Source organism: Danio rerio, chromosome 25, assembly GCF_049306965.1.
Source record: "Danio rerio strain Tuebingen ecotype United States chromosome 25, GRCz12tu, whole genome shotgun sequence".
Taxonomy (NCBI): domain Eukaryota; kingdom Metazoa; phylum Chordata; class Actinopteri; order Cypriniformes; family Danionidae; genus Danio; species Danio rerio.
This window is the reverse complement of record NC_133200.1, coordinates 21433900-21447121: the sequence shown is the minus strand read 5'-3', so window position 1 is coordinate 21447121 and position 13222 is coordinate 21433900. Positions and strand designations below refer to the sequence as shown.

The window sequence follows — 13222 nt, the reverse complement described above, 5'->3', positions numbered from 1 at the left end:
CGTAGATCAGCCATTTTGAATGAATCCTTTGAATCAACGATCAGTGGTATAAAGTAACAAATTACAAACACACAAATTACTGTAATTGAGTACTTTTTCTCAGGAATAGTAATTTACTAAGTAGTTTTAAAAATGTTTATTTCTTAGTTTTAAGTACATTTTAGTGCAGTATCAGTATTTTTACTCCACTACGTTCCTTCAATCTGCAGTCACTACTTTTGACTATGATAGGCTAATGTCAAAAAATCAGTCCAGCGATTTAAGTGCAATCAATAATTTTCATAATTTTGCATCATAATGAACAATTTCAAGACATGTTTGCAAAGTGTCTGAGATGTCTAAAATCTTTACACACAATCAAGACTGTTTAGACTGCATGTCACTGATGAGAAAATGAAGGGTGTCAACTTTATGATGACTTAAATTGTCAAATGGCCTTAAACAATCACTAAATGCACTACAAAATGTTACGTTTTCACACACACAAACTGCATGTAAACGTATCAACCTTTCACAGCGTAATACTCACTTCTCACTGCTCTTGGGTACTATTAAAAAGGCCACTTTTTACTAATACTTATTAATAATATTGACAACAGATACTTTTATTTTATATAAACTATATTTATGGGAAAGTAATGGTACTTTTACTTGAGTATAATTTTTAATTACTCTTTCCACTACTGTCAACAATTCAATGAATTGGTCAACAATGAAACCTGCTACTGGTGGGTTTAGTGTCATAATGGACTACTATATATATATATATATATATATATATATATATATATATATATATATATATATATATATATATATATATATATATAATAATATATATATATTTTTAAATATAAAATTTATTTTAATAATTTTAATATCATAAGACATTTTTATAATAGGATGACAGTTCAGCGGAGGCTGGCTTACTGATAATTAAAAGTCCCTTTGCATATATCCCATTACAGTTATGTGAAAACGTTAAGACACCCTATGGAATTTCCATATAAAGATAAAAAAATAAAAACGTTCGGATCTTTGGCAGGTCTTATAATGTAGATTACAAATCTCAGATAAACAACATATAGACATAAAACCACCCCTTTAAAAGCGAAAACGAGACTGCGGTGGGAAGAAACCTGGAAGCATCGTCTGGAGTCACAGAGAAACGTTGTGTACCTGACTGTATATCTTATCGGCGAAGAGAAAGTGACACAAATTTATCATTCCACTGCTTTCGGAGTGACTCGAAGGTTTATTCTGACTGGATAGTAAAAATAAAAAGGGATGTCAGACCTCATTTTTAGTTAAGGAAAATGGCAGTAGTTGGCTAACATTTTCTTTCCCAAACAAACGTTTTGGATGCCATTTATCAAACTCAGGTTAATAAACTGATTCTTCACTATTTTAGACTTGTCGTGAAGATTATATATAAACTAATTTTGAGAGGATTATATGCTTATGATTGCTTGCAGCCGGCCCCGCATTATTCAATTTATGATTTGCCAATCAGACTATTCCCAAGCCACTATAAGTACCCCAAGTTCCTTATGACAGCCATCTTCGTTTTGAATGATCCCCCTTCCACCCCTTCTCCTCCTTTCCTAAATGGGTGGCACGGTGGCTCAGTGGTTAGCACTGTTGCCTCACAGCAAGAGCGTCACTGGTTCTAGTCCTTACCAAGCCAGCCAACGTTTCTGTGTGGAGTTTACATGTTCTCCCCATGCTCACATGGGTTTCCCCTGGATTCTCCTGTTTCCTCCCACCGTCAAAAAACATGCAACCTAAGTTAATTGACTAATCCAAATCGGCATCATAGTCATGTTCCTAGTAAATGGTTATCTCTTAAGAGCAATCTGTTCATTAGCTACTACAGAAGGGGAGTTGTCGAGATCGCAAGATGTCGTCTTGCAAATGGAAGGAAGCCCCGGGCTCGAGGATCTTATGAGCTCAGGGCTCTCTCCCGCCAAACAAGCTTTATAAAACGATGTTGAATTTCAGTTCAAAATTATTGAAGTTTCTATTTTAAAATTATTGAATAATTTCAGTATTAAAATTATTAAGATATTGAATTTCAGTATTAAAAAAAGGTAAATTTTCTGCTAATATTTAAGCACTTTTGAGTGGGTTTATAAACACCGCTGATTTGCCAATTGTATTCACCAGTGCTCAACAGAAAGGACTGTGATTAGCTGTGAAGGTCATCAGTTTAATGCACTTCACTAATGTTTAATGAGTGCACACACAGACAAGCAATCGACTGATATTCGTGGCTTTAAAACACTCCAGTGTCCCTGTATTTGTGTTTGCACTCGGTGAAGAGTGGTGAACTGATGATCTTCATGGCCAACCACAGTCATTTTTGTTGAGCACTGGTGAATGCTATGGCAAGTCAGCAGTGTTTAAGAACACATTCTGCGGCAAAATATCAGTACCGTTACAACACTATTACAGACAACACGAAGGTGTGCTATAGAGGACTGCATTGTTTTATCGCTCACCAGGTTACATAGGGTGAAGCAGGGTGTCACGATCACCAGCAATCTTAACTTTATAGATCGCTGAAATACATGCACACAACAGACTATAAAACCGCCATTTCATGAACTACAACTCCATACATGCACCCCGCTCACACGCACATGTTCCTCATCCTGACTGATTATGCACACACACCACCGGAGGATTGCCAAGGACTGATCACACTCACTATTTAAGCAGCACAGACACTTACTCCCGTCGCAGAGTCTTGTTTGCATTCTGTGACATTACAACGCATTTCCTTTGTCTTGTTTTGCCGTGCATTTACCCTCACCTTGTTAATCTGTTTATCCCTGCCTGCCGCCAGCCATCTGTCCTCTAGCCTGTAACTTTGACTACGTTTCTGGATTGCCTTCATATATATCTGTTTGCCCGTTTTGACCGTTGCTTGCCTGACCTCCTCAAAAAACCTGCATGTGGATCCGAACACTGTTGTCAGTATCACAATTCCTTGTTACACAGGGAAGCATCCGCACGGTGTTTACCTGGTGCCATGAATTGAAGCCTACTGTAGGAGGACACATATTACTCTCAAAGAGTTTGGATTTAGTTTGATGCCTATTAGGCTCTTAATTGTTTAAATTAAACTTAACTGAATGAAAGTAAAGTGTTGTTTACACTAGTTTCTTCCAACCGCAGCCTCGCTTTCATTTTGTAAACTTGCGACTGCGTGAAATAAACGTATATATTAACAAGATGAAGTCAGGCTCTGCTAATCAAAAGCTTTAACTGATCATGAGCATAAGTTTGATCATTTTGTTGGTCTCTAGCCTTCAGGTGTGTGCTAATACAATGTCTGTCCCACATGCTAAAATTAACCAAAATTGACTCATGCAACAAGACAATGAGTGAACAAAACAGAGAAAAAAATAGCCCAGTCTGACCTAACTGAAATGCTTTTGAGAGAGCTGTAAAAAAATTCCAAAAGTCCTCCAGAATTATCTGAGAGACTGATATGGTCATACTGAAAATGATTAATTTAATTAATGACTGCTTAAATTTGATCTACAGGTATCTTAATCACAGGGTGTCCTCGGGTTTGTCATCAATGACTTTTCCAATTTTGGCTTTAAGGAGATTCATTCATTCATTTTCTTTTTGGCGTAGTCCCTTTATTAATCTGGGGTCGTCACAACGGAATGAACAGCCAGCTTATACAGCATATTTTTTATGCAGCGGATGCCCTTTCAGCTGCAACCCATCACTGGGAAACATAAATACATACTCATTCACTTACATACAGTACACTATGGACAATTTAGCTTATCTAATTCACCTATAGCACATGACTTTGGACTTGAGGGGGAAACTGGAGCACACGGAGGAAACCCACGCAAACACGGGGAGAACATGCAAACTCCACACAGAAGTGCCACACCCACTGTGCCACCTACTTTAAGAAGAAGATCTTTTTTGTCAATATCACACACCCCTGCATTTAGAGAGCAACATTAGTATGCTAATCAGCATTCAGCTTTAAAGATCATTTTCTACCTCCTCTTTGGCTCTCTTATCTGCCTGCTGCTGTTTCTTCTGCTTCTCCTCTTCTTCCAGGACCTTCTTCCTCTCCTCCCTCTTCTTCCTCAGCTCCTCCAGCTCAGCCTCGGCTGTTTGCTGCTTCTGCTTCATCTTCTCCAGCGCCTCGCTGTCCGTCTCATTCCTCCGGCGCTTTAGCTCCTGCAGTTTACGCTCTGCCTCCAGCTTAGCAATGGGATCCTGCTTCTCTGTTTCTGGAGAACGCAATCTGCTAGGACTAAAACACAAAGAAAACATGTCTAAATATTCAATGAGGAATCCGCACAGTCAGTTGTGAAATGATAAATGAATCACTCTGTGCCTTAACGTGCTCTCTTGTTTCTTGGCTTTGGCAGTGCTGTCAGGTAGATCTTGCGGCTTTGTTGACACTTTCAGCTTTGAATGAAGAAACAGTGAATGAGTTCTACTTTTTTATTCTCGCGTTGTGCTGTCATTCTCTCAAACACAACTGCACCATTGACTTACTCTGTCACGTAAAAAGGACGGTTTGGATTTTTCCTCCACAACCTAAAGAGACAAAAGCAGGTCATTAGTGTTAGCAAGCGATGTAACATACAGATTAGTGGGTATAGCAAGGAGAACTGTCCACACCACATGCAAATCACACTGCAAAAATAGAGCAACACAAATATTGCATTTTCAAAACTGTAAAGCAAGTGATATGTGATTGTAAATGGGTCAATCTCATAAAAACATGTCCAGGTTATATTTCGCCTTCAAATCAAAAGGAGATTATTAATATTAAGATGACTGTACCAATACAAATTTTGTAAAAAGCAATATATATATTTTTTATGCTCTTTCTCTCATACACACACACCTACAGTACTCGCACAAACACAGAAAATGACATGCAAAACAAAAGTTACTGTAACTGTTATTTACTGATTTACTTTCTTTCAGTTTATTCCCTTTTTTATGAAGAGTTAATTATGCTGCTTTCAAGTCCTTCTAGGACATTCCTACTTATGAGTTGACAAGTTTTTATAACGATGTCAGGTGCTTTCAAGTCACTTTCTTTGGTACAAGATGGCACTGTACCCACTCTTAATAAATGACAAAAAATACAATAGGGTTTGTTAAGTTATCAGGTGTATCAGTATTATGCAACGTTATGTAACGTAACGTAATGTAATGTAATATATTTATATAGCGCATTTATTGTGTATGGCCTTAAAGCGCTTCACAATCATGAGGGAGGGTTTTTTTTCCACACCACCTCCAGTGTGCAGCATCCACTTGGATGATGTGATGGCAGCTACAGGACAGGGAGTGGAGAAACAGTGATACAGCCAATTCGGTGGATGGGGATAATTGGGAGGCCGTGGTAAGTAAGGTCCAAGGGAGGGAATTTGGCCAGGACACTAGGCTTAGATCCCTACTCTTTACAAGAAATGCCAAGGGATTTTTAATGACCACAGAGACTTAGGACCTCGGTTTAACATCTCATTCGAAAGATGGCGCTCACTGACAGTATAGTGTCTACTTCACTATACTAGGGCATTGAGCACCCCCTGCTGGCCTCACTAACACCACTTCCAACAGCAACCTAGTTTTCCCCATGTGTTCTCCCATCTGTACTGACCAGGCTCAGCCCTGCTTAGCTTCAGTGAGTAATCGGTCTTGGGCTGCAGGGTGATATAGCTATGACTAATATATGTATCTTATATATAAGATATATTATTCCAGCAAGCACACGATATCATAAGATGTTAATGTACGGTTAGGTTTACGTGGTGAAGTCAGGTGACTAAAATTCAATGTCTAGCCAGCATCTAAGGACAACGTTAATTTGACGTCCAATAACGACATCAGATGACTTTAATATTTGGTTTATTTTAGATTGTGTTAGAAAGTGACCAAAATTCAATGTCAAGCCAACTTTCTCAACCAACGTCATAATGACGACCAACACTGACATTTATTCGTCAGGTATGGCAACAAAAATCCGAAGTTTGATAGATGTCATTGTGATTTTCATTAGCAAACAAAATGCAACGCCCCCACGAGGTATAACATCAATCTGACATCATGTTGACATCCTGTGCCTGCTGGGATGGTATATATAATTCTCTAGTATACTTTAGTGATTCTGCCATGTTTTTCACTGGAAATTTGCAGATTAAAGATTTTATTTCCGTTTTTAACTCAAAACAAAATCTTTGTGGTAATGATCATGTGCATTTAATTCATAAATGTGATTTATCTGAGATGACTTAAATGCACCATTATTCTGGCATGTTTTATTTATGGATGGATTCAATTTACACTTAGTGTAAATATTATATATTGCTGTTTGCTATGTAATTAGTTTTTTTCTACATTATCATAGTGAAGATGAAAAATCTCATATAAAAAAGTTAAAGACCTGGACATGTTCCTTACAGATTTTGTGATATCCACACACACACATACAAAAACCCTGCATTCACCCAGTCCGATAAAGCACATTAAATGCGTGGTCTGTGCGTATATTTGTGATTCCTATGCGTCACTCAGGTAAGAGGTAAATACCTCTTCCTTCTTTGATTTGACCTTTTCTTCAACTTTGGCCTTCGCTTCTTCAGCTTCTTTCTTCCATTTAGGTTTTTCCTCAACCTCTTTCTTTGGAATAAATGTTTTTTCTTCAACCTCTTTTTTCTGAGTCACAGTTTTTTCCTCAACTGCTTTCTTTGGGGCCACAATTTTCTCCTCAGCTTCTTTCTTTGGGGTCAATGGTTTCTCCTCAACCTTCTTCAGTGAGGTTGATGGTTTTTCTACAAACTCTTTCTTCAGTTGTGGTTTCTCTTCTTCTTTCTTTGGGATTTTGGCCTTTACCTCAATTTCCTTTATGGATTTCTTTGGTGTTTCTTCAACAATTTCACTAGGTTTTTCTTGCTCTTTCACAAGTTTTTCAATCTCTTTTTTCACTGGAGCTTCATCTTGAATTTGAGCCTTCGCCTCAACAAGTTTTTCTTCAGGTTTCTCTACATCTTCTTTCATCACCAGCTTTTCCTCCTCAATCTTTGGTGTGTCTGCCTCCATTTTGACTTCCACCTCTATTTTGTTCTCATTTGCTGGTTCTGGTATCAAACTTTGATCTTCCACCTTTTTCAATTCTAAATCTGCACTTGCTAAATCTCTATTAGTTTGTTCTTTAATCTCTATAATTGCACTGACAGATTCTTCCTAAAAATACAACAAATAATGTTAAATAATCAACAACATATAATTACATTTACCAAATTTAAAAAGACATTTTAAAAAGACATTTACCAAATTTACCAGCTTCCACATTCTGTTTATTACGTTTTACTATGAGTTAACAATTATTTCCTCAACACCATGCTGATCCAACCCCATAAGAACTTTGTTCATATTTAGAAAAATATGAATGGATTTTCAATTAATCTGAAAGATCTGTTCCTCCATTGAAAGCCTCTGCTGCTGGTGTTTAAGCCTTCTGGAGAGGCATGAGTGGCTTAAATTTGATTTAGGACTATATTTACATATAATTGATCAGCAAACAATATTTACAGTTCATATCTGGCAATGGAAAGAAATCATTGTTTGATGCCTGAGAACCAATGAGGTTCCTCTTTGAGTTTCACCTGGCATGTTTGACCTTCAGCAAAAACCAATGATGTTGAGCTTTTGATTATGTTCACTTATTCTTAAGTTAAAATCCAGATTATCCAAATCATTTTGTTGACAAAACTTGGAATAATAATTCAAAGGATCTTTTATGGATGTTCTGATGAGACCACTTTTAGTGGAGGGACATCGATCTCTCAGATTTTATTAAAATTATCTATAATTGCATTCCAAATGGGAAGAAAAAAAAGTTATACAGTGCATCCGGAAAGTATTCACAGCGCTTCACCTTTTCCACATTTTTTTGTTACAGCTTTACTGCAAAATGGGTTAAACTCCTTTATTTCCACACAATTCCACACACAATACCCCATAATGACGATGTGAAAAAATAATTTTTTTAAATTGTTGCAAATTTATGTAAAAACTTGAAAAATCACATGTGCCTCAGTATTCACAGCATTTGCTCAATACTTTGTTGATGCGCCTTTGGCGGCAATTACAGCTTCCAAGTCTTTTTGAATATGATGCCACAAGCTTGGCACACCTGTCTTTGTGAATTTTTGCCCATTCCTCTTTGCAGCACCTCTCAAGTTTTATCAGGTTGGTTTAGCGACGGTGTACAGCCATTTTCAGAACTCTCCAAAGATGTTCAATAGGATTTAGGTTTGGGCTCTGGCTGGGCCACTCAAGGACATTCATAGATTTGTTGTAAAGCCGTTCCATTAATAATTTGGCAGTGTGCTTTGTGCCATTGTCCTCATTGTCGCCCCAGTCTCAGGTCAAGAGCACTCTGAAGCAGGTTTTCATTCAGGATGTCTCTGTACATTGCTGCATTCATCTTTCCCTCTATTCTGACTAGTCTTCCAGCTCCTGCTGCTGAAAAACATTACCACAGCAGGATGCTGCCACCACCACGCTTCACTGTAGGGATGGAATTTGCCTGGCGATGAGCGATGCCTAGTTTTCTCCAAACGTAATGCCTGGCATTCACTCCAAAGAGTTGCATTTTATCTCATGAGATCAGAGAATTTTGTTTCTTATGGTCTAAGAGTCCTTCAGATACCTTTTGGCAAATTCCAGGCAGGGAGTGGCTTCCGTCTGCCCACTTTACCTTACAGGCCTGACTGGTGGATTGCTGCACAGATGGTTGTCGTTCTGTAAGATTCAGAACAATGCTAGAGCTCAGACAGAGCTTTCAGAGCAACAAGAATCTTTCTGTAACATTCCCCAGCCTCGTGCCTCAAGACAATCCTGTCTCGGAGGTCTACAGACAATTCCTTTGTCTTCATGCTTGGTTTGTGCTTTGGCATCCACTGTCAACCCTGGGACCCTATATAGACAGGTGTATGCCTTTTCAAATCATGTCCAATCAACTGAATTTACAACAGGTGAACTCCAATCAAGCTGCTGTAACATCTCAAAAATGATCAGTGGAAACAGAATGTACCTGAGCTCAATTTAGAACTTCACTGCAAAGGCATAATGTGAATAATTAGACATACATGTGATTTTTCAGGTTTTTTTTTTTTTAAGAAATCTGCAAAAAATAAAAAATATTTTTTCACATTGTCATTATGGGGTATTGTGTGTAGAATTTTGAAAAAAATAAATAAATTGAATCCATTTTGGAATAAGGCTGTCACAAAAAAAAAAAAAAATGAAGTGAAGCGGATGCACTGTAGCGTTTGGAATGGCATGAGGCTAAGCTATAACTGAATTTTCATTTTTGTATTAACAGACCATTTACAGATATCGGACACCCATTTTCTATAAAATATTTTTATAAAATGTCAGACACTTTGGTTAAAATCCATTATTAGTGATGTAAAAACATATTTTACCATGTCATGAAAATCTCTTTTCACAGCAACTGTTAACTTTAAATTATGATGAACTACTGCTAACACCGTCCCCTTCTCCCGAGATGCACAATATCCTAAGGGATTCCCTGGTTAATCTAAGTAACATTCCAAAGACCACTAACTTATCTGAGATTGATGATGTCACGCTAAGAATGTTTTAGATAAAACTGTGTGTGATCTCATATTCAAAATTGAAAGTTAAAGGGGTGGTCCAGAATGTAATTTTAAGGCTTGGTTGTGTTTATAAGATGCAAAGCAATGTGTGCTCATGTTTCACTTGAAGGAAATCGCGTTATTTTTTCATATATCTCACTTTGATTATACACAGCTACTCAGCTTACATGAAAACGACTGTCATATTTCCTAGTTCCTCTGAAAGGCCTGCCCTTAAGTGACTCTGATTGGTCATCGTCATAATGTGCTACGATTCCTGAATCGGCTCCACGTCACACCCGTAAAAGCACGCGCTTTTCTGCTGTGTAAACAATCAGTCAACCTCCTGCCTGCTCTCTATAATAAAGTCTGACAAGTGTCTGTAACGAATGAAAATGGGGTGCGGCTCCTTTTTTTTCTTTTTCTCTGATGCTCGGATTAAGTTATTATCTGTAATATATAGTGACAGAAGAATAAAGCACAAGATGTGGGATGCTACCTGTGTGAGCCTTGATTTATTTTCCTGCTGCTACCACGAGTCCACGAGGTGAGCTATCCTGTATTTTTTTTAACTCTATGCATTACACAACGTGTTTCACAGATATCCGGAATATGCAGGTGTAAGTTATATGAATCATCCTCATATCTTTAGTGACTTCATTATCTGAGATGTGAAACGCATGGAAAAGCTGCCTGAAGACAATCAATGCAAAGTCGCGCACACACATAAGAGACACGAACGTGCTGGTGGAGTGTGTGTGTGTTTACAGCAGTTTGACTGATTAATATGAATTTGTAGCTAAATTGTTTGCCCGCAAAGCAGCATTTTCCATTGTTTACATCGTTGCTACAGCATAACTTACCGTTAACGCTAGACACTGTACATGTCATGATCAATTTTAACAAATAAAACACAGGTTGTAGCTCACAGCTTCTGCTTTGAGGAGATTTTAGCCGAATCCAGCACTGAACTGGGAGAGATTCTGGAAGCTGTTTTGTCAAATCATGCTTGCTATGTATTTTATAATTCTCTGGAACACTAATTAATATTGATAATTAATATTGAACTTTAAGCACTTCTGTCGTTGTGTCGTCTCTTTTGAAGTTCAAACACAGAAACAGACGAAGCTCTGTGGAAACAGCAGCGTTTGGATTGCATTTTTAGCTTCATCTCTGCTATAATGTTACAGCGCCTCTGGCCACGGCCCTTACCTGCGCAGTTTTGGGTGCGCAGTAACGAACCTTTGTGATCTCACAGGGGGCGGAAGTATTTTTTGTAGTCCCCAAAATTCGTTCATTGTAGGCTTTGCTAAGCTAATTCTGTAAAAACCGTGGTCTGCATTGAACTTAGAACTTTTTACATTGAGAGATTATGTTTATGTTCACACAGCTACATTACACATCAACTAAAGTTTAAAATATGGGTAACACTTTACAATAAGGTTCATTAGTTAATGCATTTACTAACATGAACTAATCATGAACAACACTTGTACAGCATTTATTAATCATAATTGAACATTTACTAATGCATTATTAACATCCAAGTCTATGCTTGTTAACATTAGTTAATGCATCATAAGTTAACGAACTAACAATGAACTACTGTATTTTTATTAACTGATGTTAAAGAGCCCATATTATACATGAAATAGGGTCATATCTTGGTTGTAAGGCTCTCCAACAACAGTTTAATATGCATGCAAGGTCAAAAAACACTTTCATGGTCTTATAATCTGCATTTATTTTTACCTAATTATCCCAGCGACTCCTGTATGAATCGTCCAGTGATTCATTTGTTCCCAAACCCCTCCTTAGCTCGAAGCTAATCTGCGCTGATTGGACCAATGACAGTCTGTCGGGATTGGTCGACTGCCTTCAGTCAGAGAGTAAAATGCCAAACAGCTAATCAGCAATATAAAAGTAATCACAGTTCATACACGCTCGATAGTGTAGGCATGGAGTTTAGCTGCCAGTGGGTCAATGTAAATACAGACTATGGACTTGAAAATACAGACGACTAACTATTTTATTGAGCAAAAACTCCAAAAGCAGTTGAGGAGATCTCCTAGCTTCTCACTCTGCTCTTTTCACAGACACACACACACACATATTGCACAAACACACACACGCACTTAAACCTGCTCTGGACGACAACGCGCGCGCACACACACAAACACACACACCTCTGGACGACAGCGCGCGCACACACAGACACACACACTACTCCTCGTCCACGGAGCTCCGTTAACGCAGCACGCGTCGCGTTTTTAACATGACTTTGCACGCGATAAGAGAATATAGCCAGTTAACCTGATACAGTACACGCGGTTACAAGTAACAAATCACAACTTAATACATTTGCAAGCTAGAGTCAACGAGGCAACTTTAATCGCACGTACTTACACTTGAGAAATGGAGGAAGAAAAATCCTGACGTCCATCAATAAGTTACTCTTTACTGATCCTTCCTTTAACAAACGCTGATGAAGTATTCTTTGTAGCCTGTAGCTTCCAGAAGTTTCCAGTAGTTTCCAACTGCTTGGCTATAATGCTGAGGTTTCATCTTTGGGTAGAGACTCAATATATCCATCTGCAGTGTGACTTCAATCGACCGGCGTGTTTGTGGGTGTGTGTGTGTGTCTGCGTTTCTGCGTCAGAGGGCGGGGCCTCAGGTTTGAAATCTCCCGGGTTTGCGCGTGCACGTGAATAACTTGGTTTCGTTCGTACGTCATGGCGAAACACCTAATGAATCGGTATCAAGGCGACTCGTTTGAAGCACTATGAGTCGACGCTTTATAGATGAATCAACCGTTTTAAACACTGTACACTAACAGATTTAAGCCTTAGCTGGATACTTCACTCCACTTAGAGCTGTGTTACACACTACATGGAGGGGAATTTTCAAAAACCCATAATATGGGCTCTTTAACTAACATGAACAAATACAGTAGTAAATGTATTGTTCATTGTTTGTTCATGTTAGTAAATGCATTAATTAACATTAACTAATGAACCTTATTGTAAAGTGTGACCAAAATATGATATCATAGTGGACCACCCCTTTAAGCATTCAAAAGATGTGACAACTTTACTTTCGTGTACTGTATTGTGCATGCAGATACTTTCAATTAAAGCAGAAATATTTTAATTACTATTAGAAATCCCAAAAAACAAAAAATAACAGGGCGAGCCTCAATGTAATGTGTCAACATGATTAATGGCCTTCAGATTTTTACCTTACTGTAAAAAACCAAATCTGTCACTTGCAGAAAGTTTTCTGTTAAAATTACCTCTAATACAAACACAAGCAAGTGCCATTTGCCACAAATGAATATAGGACACGTTTAACAAAGGTTTTTACATGCTATCTTTGTCTTTAAAATGTTTTTTCAGTCCACCACAGCACAGAGCAGGTTGCATGCTGGGACTGCTTTCTCCCAGACTGATGAAAGTAGCCTTTTGCAAATAGCTAGTTGTGAGTAGAATCAGGCTTGCTGACAGAGTTTCAAACACAGACAGTTTATAGCAAACTGCTGTCTTTTCTTTTTAACA

At 38.1% G+C, this 13222-nt stretch overlaps 2 protein-coding genes across 4 annotated transcripts in view; one reads left to right on the top strand and one right to left on the bottom strand.

Annotated features, from left to right (window-relative positions):
• cald1b (caldesmon 1b) overlaps positions 1-13222 on the bottom strand; it is a 72804-nt gene that overhangs the window by 20632 nt on the left and 38950 nt on the right. For 2 of the 3 annotated variants that reach the window (NM_001320459.1, XM_073942140.1), the window contains 3 exon segments: positions 4036-4294; positions 4379-4452; positions 4543-4584. In NM_001320459.1, the coding sequence (NP_001307388.1) occupies positions 4036-4294; positions 4379-4452; positions 4543-4584 (375 nt within the window). 3 annotated transcript variants of the gene reach the window in all.
• The window catches only part of LOC101885990 (interleukin-17 receptor A), a 132236-nt gene continuing 129098 nt past the window's right edge, over positions 10085-13222 (top strand). The window contains exon 1 of the mRNA XM_073943114.1: positions 10085-10288. The gene's annotated coding sequence lies outside the window, so the exon portion shown is untranslated. The remainder of the gene's footprint in view (positions 10289-13222) is intronic.